Source organism: Montipora foliosa, chromosome 3 (assembly GCF_036669935.1).
Source record: "Montipora foliosa isolate CH-2021 chromosome 3, ASM3666993v2, whole genome shotgun sequence".
Taxonomy (NCBI): domain Eukaryota; kingdom Metazoa; phylum Cnidaria; class Anthozoa; order Scleractinia; family Acroporidae; genus Montipora; species Montipora foliosa.
The window spans coordinates 65,509,822-65,530,783 of NC_090871.1; the positions used below are offsets into that span (position 1 = coordinate 65,509,822).

Below are 20,962 nucleotides of genomic sequence, written 5' to 3' on the forward strand. Positions count from 1 at the left end.
ATAATTCTTTACTCTAAATATAAAATAAGGCGAGTGGCAGGTACTACTCATGTAAAACATGGTTTTTATTTGATCTTTGTTTACAATCTCAAGTGAATTTTGACAAGTTTTGCCCTAATTTATTAAGTCGCACATAACCCATGTCTCCAAGCTCCCGGGGCACCTCTGTTAGAAGATAGTTTCCACGAAAAAGATATCCGATAACTTTAAGCTGTGTTTTCTGAAAGCAAAGGGACATTGTTTTTTTACAAATGTTGTTTCAAAAATTGTTGCCAGACCCGTCACTAAATTCATAAACGTCAATGTCAATTTTCATTTTTCATACAGTTAAATGCCAGCAATCGACAGCTTGGTCCATTTTTTACGTTTTCGTTTCTTTTCTTAATTTTTTTTTCTTTTTTTAGTCCACTTAGCAGGTCTAGTAATGTAGTTGCCTTCATTTGATCATCAAATTTGAAATGTCGCCTCAAAGGCTAGATCTTGGATGTTCCTTGGTAAAGAGAAAAGGTTTAAATTTTTAGCCTTCCGTCGAAAAATATCTTCTTCTAATATTGATATTTTGAGAGAAATGTTACCGGAATTTTTAAAGAAAAAAGAGAACTTGCCAAGTTAGCGTGCGCTGCGTTTTACAGGAAATGCGCAATATCGTACAAAACAAAGGAACGAAACAATATACAGGCTCGTTGTCTCCAGAGTAATCAAGTAAAGAAGATAAGGTTAATTTTTGGGTTGTAATTGCAATGTAGCGAATAGCCAAGAAACGTCTAGTAAATTGCTAAATGAGAAGAAGTATATTTTTTTTATGGACTAGAGGACGACAGGTGCGGGGCACACGCTTTGCTTGCGAAAAAGAGTTTCCTCGCAATCACGGCAAGCTAATACTACGCGAACCATCACAAATTGCTCTAAAACGTCTGCTCATTTTTCTCGCTCTTTTAAATATTTAAATTCTTAGGCCCGGTTCATGTGAAGTACGGCGTCTGAATCAATTCAGAACGACCGGTCTATTTCGCCTGGCTTAGCCGGGAATTAGATGTGGAGCGGCTTTGATCCAGACGCGCATCACAACTTTGCAATTTTGTTCAGTCATAGCTTGCTTTTGTGAATTTATTTCGGCTCAATTAAGTTCAGCGTCTGAAACAATTCAGCCGGGATTTTTTAATTTCGGTCGGTCTAAATTCGAATTCGATTCGGCTCGTGTGAAGTACGGCGTCTGAAACGGGCCTCATATTACTTGGTCGTATTTGTTGCCTCAATGTCTCTGTTATAATTAATAAAATTTCCCAATTCTCTCCCTAACAATATACTATACTACTCTTCCCTACTTTCACAGTAGTGTTCTGAATCAATATTATTTTCCTGAGGACAAGTGAAATAGAGGAGATCCTTAAAAAACGGCAAATTTCATGTCTAGTATATCACTCCCGGACCAATCAAAAGCCCAAAACAAATCGTTAGTTAAATGATTTTGGGGTTTGACAAAAAGAAAATTGAAACTTGATGGAACTTAGACAGTTGTACTTGTAAGCGAATTCTTAAAATTAAACAAATGCACTTTCCAAATGGTTATTTTCAAAAGAGCAATTTTGATGGACATTGACAATTTTTTTTATAGCTATTAAGCAACAACTGAATGCAAGGGGACTACAAAATTGATTTGACTTTTTTGAGAGATGACAGAGATAGAGCCCAGCTTGCTGTTAGCATACTAAATAAAAGCTACTGTAATTAAAAGTGTGTACACATCTGGCAGCTTTTTAAAAACAATTTTCTTATTCTTCTTAAATTGTCTTTGTTGTTTCACACGAAACAATGAACAACAAAGGCGAAGGGTCTAATCGTTTTAGTATCACCCAACTAGTTGGACAGAAAAGGCGAATGCAAGTTGAAGAAATATTTATTCGGCTGGAATAAAACGAAAGAAAGCGTCACGCTTTTCGATACTCGAGGACTATTGCTAATAGTCATCTAGTAGCGTAGCCAATCAAAATGCAGGATTTGCATTAGTCCACTAGTTGGGTGATACGTATGTGTAATCAAATGGCGACGAGGGAAATTAGGAAATAATTTCACTTGCGTTTTGTCAAAATTCTGATAATTTCCCTCGCCTAAAGGCTCGGGAAATTATCAAAATTTTGACAAAACGCAAGTGAAATTATTTCCTAATTTCATGAGAAAACCATTTGATTACCTTTTAATGTCCTGGGTGACAAATTACGCTCACAACCGGAATTGTTTTTACTGGTTTATCGCATCGAAAACCGAGAACATTAAGAAGAATACAGTTTTCGTTTAAAGCATACACTTTTGCTAAAGTTCGTAATTTTCTGAGTTTCTTCACCAAAAATACCTTTCGAATTCTTCGTGCCTGTTCTGTCTGTAACTTCTTCAATGGTCACTGTCTTAAATCTCGACGCCATCTTGGCTCTGATCGAGATACCTAGAGATGTTACCATGGCACTTTCGTAATTTCACGTGTGAAATTATAAATTAACGCTGAAATTTCGCGCCGAAATTAAGGACTAATTTGTCACCCATGATATTATAATATATATTAGACCAATAGTCAGCTGCAAGCTGCCTCTAGCTGTCCTTTATCCGTGATCGACGATCAAACAGTTCAGCGATCCGGCAGCAGAAAATTGACGATTAATAATCTGTTTTTTAACCAGTACTATTTCATCTATTCCAATAAGCTAACGGCGAAAAATTACCTTCGTGTTCGTCGAAGGCTTCGTTGCAGCTCAGACAGTGAAGCTGTCAACCTAATAGATCCTTCCACGGTTTTTGACCGCCACCTTGGCTGGGGCGCAAACACGACTAAATTTACAGTAAATGTAGGGGACTTTGGCCGACTTTGAACCGCTGTAGCGCCGCTAAAAAGAGACAGATTTCCAACTTTTGCCACTACTTTAAATAGTTTTATTAATATCATTCAACATAAGGCCATCAAGGAGCTTCCGATGTTGCTTCTAATTTCGCGGCAATTTGCATGTTAAAATTCGTTTATGGTCGTTGTATCGTGAATCTGTTCTCGACTCGGCGTCATATGTGGGTTGAGTTTGTTGGTTCTCTACTCTGCACCGGGTACTCCGGTTTCCCCTCTCCTCAAAAACCAAAATTTGACTTGATTTGCTTTCATTGTTAATTTCACTTTACAGTGTCCCCAACTAGTGCTCCAGCGCTAAATCGACTAGACACTTAAATAAAGTTCCTTTCCTTTTATATTTCATGAAAATAATCTCAGTATAAGTTTCTTTTAAAAGACACTATCACTGTGGAAATCCCTCTCTTTTTAGCGGCGCTACAGCTGTTCAAAGTCGGCCAAAATCCCATACAGTTACTGTAAATTTAGCCGTGTTTGCCCCCCAACCAAGATGGCGCCAAAACCCGTTGAAGGGTCTATTGTAGGTTGTCCTTTTAAGTTCTCTCAGTTGATGGTCTATGATGGTAATAGAAGGTTTCTCAATCCCAAACTACGAAAGTGGTGTATACCGGGTCAGGAAACAGAGATCTTAAGGCTCAATTCTCCATTCTGCACGAGCTATTTTCATAATTTTTTTCAAAGCTTTTCGTGCATCGAAGGCGTCGTTTTGGCAGCCAAATTTAAGGAATATTAATTAAGCCGCAAGCACGGATAGAATGTAGCAAGAGGGAAGGGGGAATGGGGAACACGGAATCTCTAAAACCGGGCAGTCTAAAATACGGGGAATCTTTTAAATGGGAAATCGCTAAAACGGGAAGTATCCAAAATAAGGAATCTCTGGAACAGAACAAAGGGAAAAATTCATTCAATGTGCGCCAACAATTACTGGACTTAAGGTTGAATAATAGGTTCAACTGGGTGAACTTCATCAGCAGATTGAGAAGCACATTCAACTTTTCACCCGCGACCGCAAACCCCTTGTGTAATACTTGTTTTGACATACTACCATTACAAAAAAAAAACTGTCTCATGTGGATAACGAAAAGTATTGCAGCGGATTAGAAACCATTGATAAATGAAATTCTCCACTATCTTTTTTAATAGCCTCGCGTTTTGATTATTTTTTTCAGACTGTTGTTCGTTTGCGAGCAAATCCACTTCGCCAACCACCGCAATCATCGGGGCTGCTTTCAGCGGTGTTACCATGGCAATAGCAAGCTTAACGGGGCTGTTCCATGTGCCTGTAATTAGTTATGCATCAACCAGCCGTCTCCTAAGCGACAGATCTCGGTTTCAGTACTTTTACCGGACGGTTCCATCGGATGATCTCCAAGCACAGGCAATAACGGATTTGCTATATGAGTGGAAATGGCACTTTATTATCATTCTAGCTTCAGATAATGAATATGGCAGATCGGGAATCACAGCGTTGAAACAGGCAATTCACAACCACAAAGCGCAGCGAGTATGTGTCGTTGTCGAAGAACTCTTTTCAAGAAAATGGGAAAAAGACGAGATGGCCATGGATAATATTTTCGACAAAATGAAACAAGAAATGAAGGCCAGAGTTGTAGTTCTTTATGCAGAATTTCCTGACGCTGTGTACTTTTTCAAAGAAGCTAAGAAAAGAGGTTTAAAGGATTATTTGTTCGTGGCCTCCGATAGCTGGGTTGGATCTTCGGAAGTAATCCAAGACGCACGAAGCGTTTTTCACTCAATTATGGGATTTAGACCTCCTGTCTTCCCCATTCCAGAGTTTAATGCATTTTTCTTGGATCGAATGCAAAGAAACAATTCTGAAAACCCTTGGGCTTCCGATTTTAGAAAAAGTTCAATTTGCTCTGAAACGAGCACCGCCCAGTGCTATGACGACGTTCATCACAATGGCTATGTCCCGTATGTTATAGATGCAGTCTTTTCCGTGGCGCATGCGCTTCATGCAATGCTTAATTGCGACAGAGCATGCGAAAAAGGAAAAAGGGACTTTGAGTGGAGGTATCTTTCAGAATTCATACAGAATGTGTCATTTGAAGGGTATTCGCAAAAGAATTTTTTCTTCCACGGAAAAGGAACTCCGAGAGGAAAATATGATGTTTACTTCGTCCACAACGGAAGCTCTACGTATAGAAAAATTGGCATTTGGAATGGAACGTTTTCTCTGATTTCAAACTGGTCAAATGTGTCAGAACATGGAATATCTTTGAAACTTCCAACCTCACTTTGCAATGAAGATTGTCGAAAAGGTGAGTTCATATGTTGCGGATTGCAAACAAGGTCATGTCATACGACTTCTTTTTTAATAAGTATTATCACCAAAGTATCCACTTTCCATTCTCATCAACTTTTAGAGCACTTTTTTTTGAGAATACACATGACAAACGACATAAGGTGTCCCCTAATTGTTCTCCTCAATTAAGAATAAGAAGACACGAAGGCCCTTCCTCACTCAGTGAAGAAAACAAAAACGCTGACGTTGGCTCTATTGCCTTAAAGAAGTAGCTAGCCAACGCCAAGATTTGACAGGAAATCTCGTGCCGCTTATAAAAATTGAGCATTCATCTTATTTTTTGTAATCAGTCTTTTCATAATCAGCGAGTAACAGTTTCACAAATTATCTCTACACTTTCGAGAAACGGGCCAAGTTCTCCAAAGCCAGGTTAGGGCTAAAACGGGTTGAATACTGACCATCACGTTTTATTTAATAACCAAATCAATGCGCGCGCTCTGATTGGTCAATCAGCTATGTTTTATTGTGCCAGTAAACTCATCGAAAAATCGCGCGTCTTCTTAATTATTATATAAAAGTAATAGACTACAGGTTGCTATGGTTTATAGGCATGATAAACCACTTGGGATGTTGGAAGGACACTCGAAGAATTCGTTACGAATTCTTCTCGTGTTCTACTAACATCCCGCGTGGTTTATCAGCCTATAAACCATAGAAACGTGTGGTCTATTGCTTAAATCTATCAGGCACCGGTTGTTCAAAAGGTGGATAACGCTATCTATCGGATAAATCACTGGGGAGTTTAAGTTACCACGACGGCTACGGCGACGAAAACGTAACCTCCGGCTATAAGTTTTAGCTTTCCTGAGTGTTTCACAATGATTCCATCTTGTTTATGTTGAACAACATGGGTGAATTATCCTATTATATAACTAGATTACTACGTACGGATTTGAAGCAAAGAGAGAGAAGGACAAATTCATTACTATTTTTCCACGTTGTCGTCAATACCTAAAAATTGGTCATTTTACGTTGTTACGAGAGAAATGTACACAAATGCGTGCTGCACGTGCAACACGATCATTGTTTTCCTCTTTGAGCCAATAATATTACTGCTTCACCCGCAAAGGAAATATGTTCTTCTTTACGATTTTGGCGGTACATTTTCAATTCGCGCTTGCGCAAATGAATTATCGCCCGAGATCCCTTGCTCGGTCTCGTTTTGATCAAAAACTCCTTGTAATTTCGACCAAACCGCTCGAGAAAAAGGTAAAAATGACGAGGGAAAAACTTAAGTTTTAAGTTAGAAAATTACCCAGATAGAAAGCAATAATATTATAGTTTTATATTCCAGGGGTACATTGAAATTTTTTTTAACAGAGAATCGGCACGATGATAAAATGTCCGAAAATCGCACTCGATGAGAGTGGGGCGCTGAAAGGGGCGTGGTCACAAAATTAATTTATGACTATTTGTACCCCATGAGTTTCATATGTTGGTTTTTCGTTGCCGTAATCGTCCCCGTTTCTTAAACTCCCTACTATCCAATGACTTATTCACTGGATGGTGATTTATTCGGCGGATAGCGCTATCCATCGTTTGAACAACTAGGGCCAGATATATAGATTCATTTATCGTCTCTATAACAATAGCCATAGAGCTCTTCGAATTAGAGACGTTTGTTTCCTATAAGAGTCGAAGTTCCATGCGAGAGCAGGCAGTTTTCTCAATTCCTGTAGAACCAACATTCAGGATCTTAGAATAATTAAGGAGAAAGTGTTGCCTTTGGGATGACATCTACAAACGGTAAGAATATAAGGGCGATTAATCGTAGGCCAAATCAATGTTCATAACCCTGTCGGACGTTAAAATGTCCACACACAAAGTGCATGGCATGGAGTTCCCGGTGTTTGGGTCTGGCAAATTGTAATTGTAGCATTCCTGTTGGGTGTGATCTCCACAACCATGCTGAAAGAAAGATAAATGATTAATGCATGTTCTTCCCACCCTCGGAAAAGGACACCCTGAAAAACACTGAAAGAATGGTCTAGTTTAAGAACGTGACAGTGTTAAAGTTCCTGTCGCTTTAATTTTATTTTACAGGAGAACATAGAATCCCTAAATTGCCTTTCCCAGAGTGCTGCTGGGAATGCGCAAAGTGCAGTGGGAAATCCTTCACTAATACATCAGACATGACGAGCTGTAGTGACTGCCCTAAAGGCAGCTGGCCCAACGATAACCACTCAGACTGCAGGCCCATCCAAGCAAGCTATCTACATTGGAGCGAAGCTTGGGCTATGGTGATTATTTTTGTTTCTTCGCTTGGCACCATTCTCGCTCTATTCACATGCGCCATTTTTATCAAGTTTCGTAAAACAGCGATTGTGCGAGCTTCTAGTGAACATCTCAGTTATTTTCTTCTCTTGGGAGTTGCCATGTTTTACATTACACCAATTTGTTATATTGCCAAGCCCGGTAAAATTTCTTGCAGCCTCATTCCGTTCATGTTTGGAATTGGTTTTGTCCTGGTTGTGGGTAAGTCTCTGGTGTTTATTCCTGTCAGACTTTGAGCACATAGCTATGCACGCAATGCGCATCTTTATGTGTTAGTTAGCAGGATATTTAATAGTTGTTTTAGTATACACTAAAACACTGAGATAATATAGCACAAAAAGATGATATTAATTCAGACAAACACAGCACAAAAAGATGATATTAATTCAGACTTTGAGCACATAGCTATGCACGCACTGCGCATCTTTATATGTTAGTTAGCAGGATATTTAATAATTGTTTTAGTATACACTAAAACACTGAGATAATATAGCACAAAAAGATGATATTAATTCATTTGTTTCTGCCACAAAGATTACAACATTTTCGGGCGCAAATTCCGCGCCAATTGCTCGGAGGTGAATAAGAGCTCGGTCAATGCTTAGTGACGAAAATTTAGAACTTTTTTTGTGAGACAAAAAGTGTGGTTTCTGGTGGGCAACATTAAAGGCGCGTTGGAAGGTTGTTTATTTATTTGTTTTTGTTTTTTATACTTTTTTTTCTTTTACTTGGTACTTGGTTGGTATTTTACAACAATGGGGACAAATGAAAAGGAAATTAAGAAAAGAGGTTTTAAGCAGTAATCGTACCCTCGAAAGGAAATGAAAGGAAAGGAAAGGAAAGGAAAGGAACTTTATTTAAGTGTCTAATCTTCTAGCGCTGGAGCACTAATTGGGGACACTGTAAACTGAAATTAACGCAAATCATAGAGAAGAGCTTTCCTTTTAACTCTTTGTGAGCTTCAATGTTTAACAAGGGTAGTATGTGATCGATCGATGATTATAATGGTGTTGTAATGGCCCTTGCTCGTTGCCAAGCAACAGGCAATATTTTTCTAACGGGCACATTAACGCTATCACCAACACTACTACTTGAACTGATACTTAAATTCTACCCACTTCAATGTTTAGTTCGCGAAAGACCAAGCACCTCAGTTGATTACAGTAATTAAAAATGAAGCAAGGAACCGGGTGGTCCTCTTTTTAATAGCACTCGAATTTTTTTATGCCTTTTATTTCCATTTACTATATTGTGTTAATTACCTTCAAACGGACTTCACTTTTTATTTCCATAGGTACCATTCTCCTCAAGACAAACCGAATATCCCGGATTTTCAATGCAAAGCTCCTCCAAACCGGGTTCGTCAGTTGCCTTGGAAACTATTGTCAGCTTTTTATATTAGGATGTCTGCTGGCCACAGAGATAATGGTCACAATTGGTTGGGTGTTTGGTTCTTCGGGCGGTGTTTTTCATGAAACAATTTATTCCATGTCTTCCGAAGAAGCCTGGATTGTTTGCAATCTCACTGGAAGTGAGGTCGGATTTTCTCTGTGGCTCATTTATAACGCTGGTCTCGTCATTGTCTGCACATATCAAGCCTTCCTGGTTCGCAAAGTACCCCAAAACTACAACGAGTCGAGGTTAATCGCATTCAACATGACTACTTGGTGCATCACCGTACTTGTTTATATCCCGTCTTTCATGGGAACCACGGCGTGGTATCGATCAGTCGTAACAAGTTTCATGCTCCTATTTCTTGGATCTCTAACGTTGGCTTGTATCTTCGTGCCTAAGGTTTTCATTATTCTATTTCGTCCACACAAAAACGTTCCCATGCGACCATCTGTTTCTTCTATAACACTAGGAATCATAACGCCGTCGCCCATTGTGGCCAGCAGTCTTAGTGAGCAGACCATGGGCAGTCGGCAAAACTCCTTGGAAGCAAATCAAGACGCATCATTAGAAAACGATTTAAGCGGATCACGTGTTGCCATTGATACTGAAGCATTAAATCCGCTTAACGACTCCCGGGAAATAGGCGAAGATTGTTTTCCTACGCGTGACGTAGGGATCCAAACTAGAGTAGAAATAGAAAATTCGAACGCTATAGTTAACCAACAAGAAAACTCTAAAAAAGTTCACCAAAGGCAAATATCGTCGCTCGGCATTGATCAAGAACCTATCATAGAAAGTTTAGATGACTTTGAAGATCAAATGAGCCCAAGAAAAAAGTCTAGCGGCTCACAAAGTGGTATATTGAGAAAAAATGTTGAGAATTGCAACGGTGTGAGTCTTAAAAGAAAGAAGACCTCCCTCGTTCGGTTTCAAGACGAAGTATGCAACTTTGGTGATAAAAACTGCAACAGGATTTCACTTCCCTGTGAGAAAGGAGAATCCAAAATACATTTGACCAATGAAGACAATGCGAATGAAAACACGTTGAAAGGGTCTTTTGCTTCGAGTAATGAAACAAATCATGCCAACAATGTTACGGGGCACGGCAGAAAGCGGAAGATGTCGGTCTTTTCTTTTCATGGTTTTTAAAATTTGATGGCTAGTTTACATTCCTATAAGCTTAAAGTACTGAGAAGATTTGCGATATTGCAAGGGATTTAGGGCGTGTTTAATTTGTGTGTAGAAACCAATTTCACGCGATGGTTTGAATTTACATTGGAAAGCGTAAAAACAGCAAAACAGATGCCACGCAACTCTTCCCAAACTATTGTTTTACTCCAAGCATTCATTCTGATATTAATAACAAAGATAAAAAAATTACAGAATGCTGAATGGTCAATGAATGGGGCATTTTTTTTTTTTTTCATTTTGCTTGTGAACAGAGCAAAATTACTCGATAACGATTGGTGGCTGAACGCACCGCTGCCAAGTTTTCATTTCACTTTTTTTTTTTCATTTTGAGCAAAGCAACTTAGTCTTCTTCGAAGTTTGTCTTTTGATATATTCGCGTTGCATTCGCTAAAATGCAAGGATCAAAAACTAGATACTCCGGAAGGAGAAGTTTTGAGTCATAAGAGGAAGAGCAAAAGATTTTTCTCATGAAAAACTGCATGGCGCCCGGCGTAGCGGTATTGTGAGGTTGAAAAACAAAATGATTCAACGCGTCAAGGGCTTTCACTGTTTTGGGGTATTGCATTGTAAGGGCGCCAGACACTATGTCCCCGGGTTGTAAGACTGTTAGAGTGTCCGTAGTGCCAATAGGCCCGCAGCGCGTACATAAATCACGAAAAGAAACACGTCTCCTGGAAGCGTGCTTGAGTTTCAACAAAATGAGCCCCAAAATCGGCATTCCAAAACGATGGAATTACCTGGTGATAAATAACCTCGTCTAGGAGAGTGAATTGTTGACTTTGCACAAACAATGGTCAACCTCGATCAAGAGTTAAAAGATTGTGATCTTTGTGTTGAGTTCGCACATTTCTTGTCAAACTTTATAACACTTAAAAGAAAAAAAAAACCAAACTAACAAAAACAAAAACTCGGTGTCTTGCCATCATTTTGACACAGATGTATCCTTTGTTTCCGGCGCTAGTAAACACGCAAGGTAACTTGATCACAGCGCCCGCTGAATTCGATGTCACTTTTGATTTTGCGACTTACTTGTGCATCCAAAAGTACAATAGAAAAATTTGAACGTAACAAAAATCTCCCAAAATGTTTTTCGCTGATGGTAACTTTTTATATTCGCGGAGACGAAACGCAGCTCAGTTGACAATATGGAACAAAGTGCTGTGTTACTGCACACATGTTCTTCTGTTTGTCTTGTTCGTCTGGTAAAATTGCAGAAAAGAGTGGCGAGAATCATAGATAAATCTAATTTTAATGCTTATTCTGGCTCTCTATTTAAGAACTTTCGAATTCTAAAATTTCGTGATCTTAACTTGTTGCAACCTAGGCAATTCATGTTCTCCTATCAAAATCGAACTCCCAAGTTAGCTAGCAAATTTACTGTAAACAGTCAAATTCACACGTATTAGTACGAGAAACTCTCATGCATTTGGTTTGCCTTTCTGTCGACTAACATTAATCTGTTTTATATCAGGAACCTAAATTTTACAATTCCTTTAATATTGATTTAATTAATTCTTCCTCAACACCTTCCTTCAAGAAAGCACATAAGACATTCTTTTTTAACAACTATTGTGAATCTTAGGTATTTTATTCTTCCTGTGTCAAATTGTTTTCACCTTGTAATTTTGCTTTCACAACTCTATACATATTTCAACACCTTAATTAAATAACTAAGTGTTTATAATTGTATTCCCCATTACCAACTTGTAAGTTCAAACTATTTTTAATTTGTAAATTTTCGTTCATTACTTTATACTTTATACTTGTATCTTTATACTTGTATCTTAATATCATTACTTTATACTTTATACTTGTATCTTAATAACTAAATGTTTGTAATAATTGTACTCTCCGTTGCCAACTTGCATGTCAAAGAAAGCTAGATGTTTTAGTTACTTGGGGGGCTAATTTATATAAGCTTAGTAGTTTCTTTTAAGCCTCCTCGCCACTAATATAATTCAATTATTTTCCCCTCTATCTTCTCTTTTTTGGTTGTTCATATTTGTATTTTAATTACCTTTTTCTAAGGTAAATAAATAAATAATAAACTACCACACAAAAATAAATAATAAATCAATTATTGCTTATATAGCGCTATTTACAATAAGAATATCAATAGCCTTTACATAATAAGATCTATAAAATCAATAAGTCAAATAATTAGGATATTTATAATAAGTTAAAAACTTAAAAATAATACAATTAAAAAGGTGATTACATTGCAAGTCTAAATGGCAATATAACATTCTTACATTTAACCAATAAAAAAAGGAATGTCTTGGTTGACTTCTTGAAACTTCTACAGATTGAATAGTGCGTAATTGTAATAGGAGCTCATGCCACAAATGCAGTGCTGATGCCTGAAATGCGCATTTCCGCCGGTTTCAATTCCTTTGTTTGAGGTGATTCCCTGGTTTTTGCATTGCGCAACCCTACTGCGCATAATTTATTGCGTCATTGATGCGCGCATTAGCTCGCGCACACTGATAAAATGGCGGATTTTCATTGACGCCCAGCGAAATCTGTCAAGGGATGGCTATTTTCTCCTGAACGAGCACGCTGACCCCCCATTTTTAATGGTGTTATGTTCTCGTAATAGGTACATGGAAAACATATTTTAAGGAGAAAAAAAGTTAGGTAGTAGAAGTTGTAGTATTTATACAAAATGACGTGAAACTGCATTTTCGCCAGACACTTGATTTTGAGTTGATGATGTAGCGGTCCAATTTTCTTACAATTTCTTTGCAAAATAGAGCAATTTAAATCATTTTCCTGAAAGATTTTAGCCCGGACAATCAAGTAGGCTCAAGTTTCCAGTAATATTCAGTTGCTTTTGCTATATAAGAACAATTATTCCGGTTGATCAAGTTTCGAACGCAACTCGAGTAATTCGGTAAAAACATTTAGAATAAAGGGCATGCAGTGGGAAAACAAGCACGGTGGACCCCATCTTTATATTGCATTTTTTCAAATTCCTGTGGACCACGAACCCATGACCCGGAGCCTACAACTCTACTGTCTTCGTGTAACGGCGTTTTCACAGACCGATTTATTTTTAGATTGAATTTAGCGCGAATGAGACTCCCACAGGAACCCGATGACCAATTACAAGAAATTAAGCTGACGTCATAGGGTCACCGAACCGGAACTGCCTTTTTTTTTTTCCTAATTCGCGGGAAGGGCTAGTCTAAAAATAAACCTACTTGTGAAAACGCCGTTTCACAGACGCTGTATGGAAGTTGCACGCTCCAGATGGGCTCCTGTTCCTGTGCATGAATATCAATTGTGCCAAGTTTGACAAAAGTCTGGATAGTACGTCATTTTCAAGTGAATTACCTTAAAGTGCCCCTGTGATCAAAAAAACCACTTCCTTTTTTCCTTCAGATTTTGAAAGTGTGTTTGCTTAATACCTGACTGGCAAAATTTTGAGCTTTGATTTTTATCCAAAGGCCGTTTACTTTGAGTGTAAGTTTTGGATTTCACGGTCCGCCATTACTCACGTTCAAAACTGACCGATTGGACCTCAGACGGTTGGATCCAGGGAAAAGTGACGTTAGAGGCTCACTAGCTTAAAATTTCAGGGTATGAACGCAGCTTATTATATATGCAAAGCGTGAGTTTAAAAGTCTGAAAGCCCAAAACCCCCGTGCTGCATATTAATTCTGCGGCGTACACACGTATTGCATTCTTAAACTAGTGAGCCTTTGACGTCATTTTCTCCTCGATCCAGCTGTCTCAAGAACATAATGTTAGTATTGGCAGACCATTAAATAGGAAAATTACAGTTAAAATAAAGAGTTGTCTTTTTGAAATCAAGGCTTAAAACGTGGGTCACTTAGTGTTTTGTTAACATAGTTTTGAAATCCAAAGAAAAATATGAATTGATTTTTTGGTCACAGGGGCACTTTAACTAATGCCATTAAGAATAATAACCCAGGAGCTCCGCTGTTAGGCTTGGCTAAATCTATATATTAAAAAGAAGATTACTCTTTTCAACAAGAGTGACATGTATCATTGGCAATCCCAATATTCCTCTTTTTTAAAAGTATTGAAATACTAAAGGTTAAGAACCAACTGAAAGAAGTCAACAAGTTGTCTGTTGTTGAGTGTGGGTCGAGTTGTGCAGTGTTCAGATTGGAACTTGAACACAGCGCAATTTTTCACAAACCCAAGGACCATAAAAAGTTTCCCTTCCTTTTCTTATTCAACTGTCTGAACTGACATCCCAGTCATTTGAATTCACTGATCGGCGAAAAGTCGTCGCTATCCACCATATTTTTGTTTAGTACAAGGAACAATTTTTCTCACGTGCCAATCTCAAAATGTTGCGACTGGCCAAACAGGCACGATTCAACGTTGCATGGCATGAAAAGTTTGGCCTAAAACAAACTCGACGTCACAACCACGCCACGTGTCGCAACAGGCTGGTCAAACAGACTCAACAAGTTGCTTCAAATTTGCGTGTATTTAGGACGCTGACGATCTCATGAAAAACAAACAACGAAGGGCTCCACTTGAATGCATTCAAAAATTTTCCTTTTGTTCGGACTCCAATTGCGAACTGTTACTTACGGATCAAGTAAAAACTGGAAGGTTGGAAGCACAACAGTAATTCCGCTGTTGTTAAGTGAGCCCACACAATATGAAGTATGGATTCGGTCGCTACGTAACCGCCGCGCATGCTCAACACAGTGAGTTTCGACCCATGGCAGAGGTTTCTATTCCTAAGGTGAACGCAAAAGAAAAGAGACCTCTGGTAGCGGGGAAACTGGAAATTAGAGCCGACTTACTTTTATTGTAGACTATTGGGAAGAATAAAGCACCGGATCTAAAAAGGCAACTTAGACTGACAATTGAGTCCGTAATTGTGGATGACGACCAAGCAGTTTTATCAGTTTTATCCAGCTGAGTGCAGGAAGTAAATATATTTCTTTCAGTCTCACCCGAAACTTTCTACATTTGCCCAGCTGTTCAAATACAGTATCAGTGAAATGAAAGTAAATGGAGAGAAAAGGAGGGCGGGGGATTTATGAGAAAGAAATGGAGGAACTAAAAAGAACTAAGGGTACAAGTGTTTGTTCTTGTAACAGCGAATTGTCGAGTGAAAAAAGCAAACAAATAGCGAAGAACAACAGTTAGCGACAAAAATACGTCACTAAGGTTAAACCGCTCCCTAGTTTTTCTAGTTTGATGTTCGCCAATAAGCACAGTCCGTTGGTCCCCTAAAAATCGAACGCGCCCGAAATTGCCAATTTCTCATTTAATTAATGTTGGCTAACGTTGACTTTTCCTACCATATTTTAATTACACTATGTACAGCTATAAGACATAACCATAACTTTCAATTTAGACGAACCTTTTTTTTCTAACCGAAATGGTTTTTAATCCAGAAAATTCGAACACGGATACAATTGCAATATCATCAATAGCTTCTTTTTTTTTTCTAAATAAGCAAGCCTAATCCTTGGACGATATATATTTGTTGTGAAATTGATTTATATATGTATAGTTTTCATCACCTAAGACAGGTTGGCACACTATCAAAAGTGACATCATTTTCAAGTCAAAATACTCTTTTGTGGATTGTGTAAACAGCGAAAGCAACACAGAAAGGAATAACATCAAATTAATTTAGCTTATTGATCGAGCGGAGTTTTTTATTTCTTATTTTATTTTAGTTTATTTTTTATTATTATTTTTTTTGGCTAGAATAAAAAAGCGTAATACCAATTGCCGTTTCAGGAAAGTGAAAAAACGTAAGAAATAAATGAATACAAACTAAGATGACAGAGAAACAAAACAAAGCGATCTTGAAATCGTTTTTTTTAGAATTAACAGCGACCTCTTTATTTTTAAACAGAAGACGTTTTAAAGGAAAGAAATATGAGAAGTGTCCTCAGAAACCAATGTTTTTTGAGACGTGAAGCGTAATGTGGGTGAACAAGAAATTCATGCTTTGTCATAAATGTGGCACTCCAAAGTAACAAGTCTTCTATGTCGTCGATAAGCTTTCGATCACTTATTCGGTTCACGTTTTCTTCAGCTCAAAAAAATTGCTGAAATTTCTCAATCAAATTCATTTTGTCCTTCTCCGCTCGCATTGGACTTGTTGGCTCATTTGAAGAGATACTCGCAAGTTCCTTTCATGCTGCTTTCAACTTGGCGCTTGAAACTAATCTTTCACGATTGGCACTGAGCAGCTGCTTTAATTTTCAGGGTTTTGTCATTGTTTCTTTTTCACTCACAGGGCTACAAGCGCGAACGCAGGTCTGCCCAACTAGCAAAAATTGAACACTGCGCCACCCAAACACATGGGAAACACTCAGAGCTGAGCCCGTTTGTGCATGATAGGGGAAAGGCCCTGCTCTGGGAGAACTGCCTGCGTGATCACAGTTGCTCCAGTGCATTGTAAGTATGAGAAATGTCCTCTAATTGCTTGCTTTTATAGCTCAGTAAACGACACTGTTTTATGGGATGTCAGCGAGCAGTAGTAATCGATATTTCGATCGTCCAATCATGGCAGGACAGCTGTTAGTTGCGCAAGCTCGGTCAAACACAGCTTTGAGAATGCGAGTAAGCTAAAAGAAAGTGTCTTTTAAACAACATATCAGGCGGAGCTTACTGGTAAACGGAATGAACATCCCCTAAAAGAAAAGAGCTCGCAGATAAGAAGCAAATTTCACTTGACAACCCAGTCAATGATCGTAGTTGACATGAAACCGTTAAGATGAAAACAATGAATATGCACAAAGAATTTTAGTTTTTCTCAGATTTAATTGAAAGACAGGAACAAAAGTCGGACATCCGGAAAAAATATAAGGCCTCCACTGATCATTCTAATCCTAAAATCTGTTTACACAGACGACAACCTTTTTGGCACGGTACCTGTTTGAAATTGGCCCCAGTATCTAGAATTTAAGTCGCGACAACCTCTATTTTTGTCTCGCAAAATGGAAGTGTTCATGGTACGAGTGCCCCAAAACGTTCGGGTACCGTACCATGTGGATAGGTAGTGTTGAGATATGTAATTGGATCACGTGATTTCCCACATTTGTAATTGCAAATTGTAGTTGTGTACAACCGTGTGTTTCTTTCGGTATAACTTTAAGGTATTAGAAACATAACAGGTAGTCTCGGAAACCGTACGTTTTGGGGTACTGGAGCCAAGAACATTCCTTTTGCATGACAATCTCGTACCCAGAGTCCTCAGGCTTTTTGGCCAGCGGGCAATCTCGTACCCAGAGTCCTCGGGCTTTTTGGCCAGCGGGTGAGCGCCCGGAGAGACTCTGGGATAATCGATTTGAGCTATATTTTTGATTGGCCGCTTGCGTAACAATGGCAGTCCGACAGGAAGTCGGTAAGTAATTCGGAAGCCCCAGAATTTGGAGGGAGATTCAAAATCTAAAACAAGTTTCAGTGCTGATTGATTTTTTCTACCTCAGAAATATATAAATCACAAAAATAATTAAACGACGAGGTTTGTATTATGTCATATACCGCACGGAAATTTTCCCACGCTGCTAAAACTGCTAAAAAGTGATTACTGTTGCTGTTGCAAAAGTACCTTGGGAAAACATTACATCAGTCTCTTTGAGGAGAAATCCGTGGAATAAGGTCTTGTCGAAGCCATTCAGAATTACGGAAACATCAACTTGTAGAAAAAGAGGACATTTGTGTCGTTTCCACAAAAAAAAAATTGTCGATCGTGTTGCTTGCACGATGGCATTCTCATTGCATTCTGTACGGTGGAATGTACGCTGAAACACCAAAAATACACTCACCGAAAGCGTCAGAGGTTTCATCTTTACTTGCTCTTACAGCAAGCCAATGATCATTTCTCCATGCCAGTTTCTTTGTGTGTAAGGCTAAAATTCTTGTTTCTCAAACACTTTCAACCCGCCATTTCTACTGTTAACGGTTTTCTCTTTTCTGCTTCCGTTTAAACTCAACCATACGTCATAAGACCGGAACCCAAGTTTTCTGGGAAAATGGAGTCGATTATCCCAGAGTCTCTCCGGGCGCTCACCCGCTGGCCAAAAAGCCCGAGGACTCTGGGTACGAGATTGTTTGCATGACAAAAATGGAGGGTGTCGCGACGTAAATGTTGGACAAATTCAAACGCCCGTGTCAAAAGTTTGTCATGTAAACCGGGCTGAATAAAAGTAGGCCGTGACAGGGGACGTTTTAATATATAAGGCAATAAATAATGATTACTGAAATCATTTGAGCGAATCAATCAGACGTCTCCGTTTGGGACATATGATATAAAATAGCTTTAAAGTTAAATTCCAAATAATTGCATTAATTTTACAGTTGTATGCTGGCTGATCTGGCAACATATTGACAGCAAGGTTGGAGTTTTTAAAAAGTGTAAATGCTTTGTTCATAACCTTCAAGCGAGCTCACTCGTATCAATATTGAGGTAACAACTGCAAACGAAATCTATTTAAGAATGAAAGCTGGCGGGTAATCACACAGTTGGCTTTTTACAGTGATGAGTCAAGAAATCCAGAGAGAAGTCCAGTCGGTGGTCCGAAGAAATGAATGCAAGGAGAATCCGAAGCTAAGAGGAATCCAGTTGTTGGTCCGAGGAGAAGAATCCGAATAAGCGTCTAGTCGGTGGTCCGAAGAGGAATCCAGCGGTTTTTCAGTGGTCAGCGTGGGACTTGAACTCAGCACAATCGCTTGTGAATCCAACGTCTAAACAACTGTGTATACCACGCCCGGAGTTGACATCAGTTTGAAACAAATCTGCTTGCTTTTCTTGGGTACAAAGTGTTGCTCCAATGAAAACAAGCTACACTCAACAAAAAAACTTAAGGAAGGAGTCTGTATGGTCAACTACAGTCTCGCTTTCATCGAAAGATAGGGTTTTTGACCGCATGAATGTAAAATTAACACTAGTTTGACTGAAAAAGTATTCCATGAGTGCGCGTGGGATAAGATATGGTAATTGGTCAAAGCCGAAGAGCGTGGCGCCGAGTTGGCTATATCCAACAGGAGAGAATGAAATAATTGCTTTACTAAAGTTCATTAAACTTTGAACTGTTTCCATTTTTTAACGCCGGATCGGCGCAATAGGTTTCCAGATAAGGTAATACTGCATATGGGCTGAAAACCCATATCATTTTTAGAAGTGTATAAGGCATTGAAAAAACCGGATGACCTTTTTTTATACTTGCCTTTCCTCTCTTGTCCTTCAGAAGTTTCGGTTAATAAGCATTACGTAGGCAAAGTTTCTAACCCAAACATGAATTTTACTTTATATTAAAAGTATTGACCTAAGATCAGTCTAATGGTAAACTTTCAGCTGATCGTCCCATTCCTAACCAAATAGGTGGTCTTTTACAACTATGCTGAAACACAAGGTCTAGGAAATGCTACCCAAAATACTCTCAAACATACGCGTTTCCAAAAGACACGCGCAAAATAAGGCCACTGCGCATGTCAGAACTTTTCTAGCAGGGAATCTGCCAAACAAACTCATATCATTGGTCGTTTGAAATGAAATTGGAGCGTCCATCTGAATGCGTATGTAGCTAAGCAACTTTCCACAACGCTGCGGTAATTATCAGGTATAAAAGAAGGGTCCTAACGCGCGGCTTGTTTGACTTACAGGGCACTGGAGTCACTGTGATCACGAAGGCAGTGCTCCCTGGGCGCAGTCCTCCGTACACTTTAAGAGGACTGATTCCAGCGTGTTCCCCATATTATGGGTGCGCGGTGTAAAATTTTTGTCTGTCGGGCTGACCTGCGCGCGCGCTCGTTGGCCCTCAAAGATGATATTGTCAGTTGCCTTTGATGAAGAGATGAAGAGGAAAAAAATAGTGCATCATTGTATAGAGCAAGTTTTGTATATAGTTCTTATAAACGGTCCGTCATTAAGAAACATTATATTTCTCTATGAAAAGCTAAAGAAACGAGAAGATTGAAGTTACTTTTCCTTCAACAGACATTTAACATGAAATAATCAATTATTTTGAAGCTATGCTTACATTCGTTCCTTTACTGACTTCAGCTTAACTGTATAACAGTAGCACATAGACAAGGAAACTAGTTGTGGTTATTCATTCTATCAGCTGCGCCGTTGTCAAACGAAAAACTATGTATTTACGAAGTTGACAGTTATGCAGCAACAAAGCTTGTTCCTATTCGCTACAACGAAATGATTTGAATTCACGCAAAATCATCCAAGAAAAAGAAGAAGCCGCTGCTCATTAATGCTCAGTGTTTTCGCAGAAAGTTTATTAAATACGCTTAATACCCTTAATGGAGCCTTTAAAGTGACGTAATATTCATGACCTCTATACAACGGACATCTCTCTAATACGGACACTTTGCTCTGTCCCTTCGGTGTCCGTATTAGAGAGGTTCGACTGTATGCCGAGTGTGGGTCGAGTGTATGTTTCACACCTTTGATGTCATTGTGCAGGATTTGTTTAAGGAGGAAGGCCCTCTTAACTCATATTTAAGACCTTAAATAATACAGGAGCTTAAACTAGGAAGCTTTTGCTTGGTTTTTTTTTTTTCTAACCGGAATCGAGTTACATTTTGTTGTGGCTTTAACACAGAAAGCTCACGAACACGGAGGTCCTAGATCGTGCCCTGCGTGGCGGAAGGAGTGCACTTTCAATTTTTTTCCTCCAGCAATTATGGGCAGCTGTCAAATGAATAAAAACTTTCTGTTTTAGAAAAGTGTTCAGCATATTTATGTAAAGAGGAAAATAATACAGTAGATTGTTTTAATCGCTGATGGTCCGTCACAAGTTAAGCCAACAATCGAATTAGTTACTAGCGGCTATATTTAGTTGTCAAGTTCATGTTCTGAAAGGCTAAAACGTCTCAAGCTCGATATATTATAAATTGAGGTTGAATTTTTTGAAGTGAGA

At 38.8% G+C, this 20,962-nt stretch overlaps 1 protein-coding gene and 1 non-coding gene across 3 annotated transcripts in view; both read left to right on the plus strand.

Moving 5' to 3' along the window:
* LOC137995516 (metabotropic glutamate receptor 2-like) overlaps positions 1 to 12,263 on the plus strand; it is a 14,037-nt gene extending 1,774 nt beyond the window's left edge. The window contains exons 1-4 of one of the 2 annotated variants that reach the window (XM_068841051.1): positions 3,379 to 3,498; positions 4,057 to 5,169; positions 7,257 to 7,688; positions 8,782 to 12,263. In XM_068841051.1, coding sequence (XP_068697152.1) covers positions 3,438 to 3,498; positions 4,057 to 5,169; positions 7,257 to 7,688; positions 8,782 to 10,031 — 2,856 coding nt within the window. In that variant the 5' untranslated portion in view covers positions 3,379 to 3,437 and the 3' untranslated portion in view covers positions 10,032 to 12,263. Of the gene's footprint in view, positions 1 to 3,378; positions 3,499 to 4,056; positions 5,170 to 7,256; positions 7,689 to 8,781 lie in introns of those variants that run through there. The other variant, XM_068841050.1, reaches the window with a different exon arrangement.
* A 7,418-nt stretch (positions 12,264 to 19,681) lies between these two features.
* LOC137998219 (U1 spliceosomal RNA) lies at positions 19,682 to 19,847 on the plus strand. The gene has a single exon (XR_011122781.1). It is a non-coding gene; the product is annotated as a U1 spliceosomal RNA (small nuclear RNA).
* Positions 19,848 to 20,962: the final 1,115 nt, after the last annotated feature.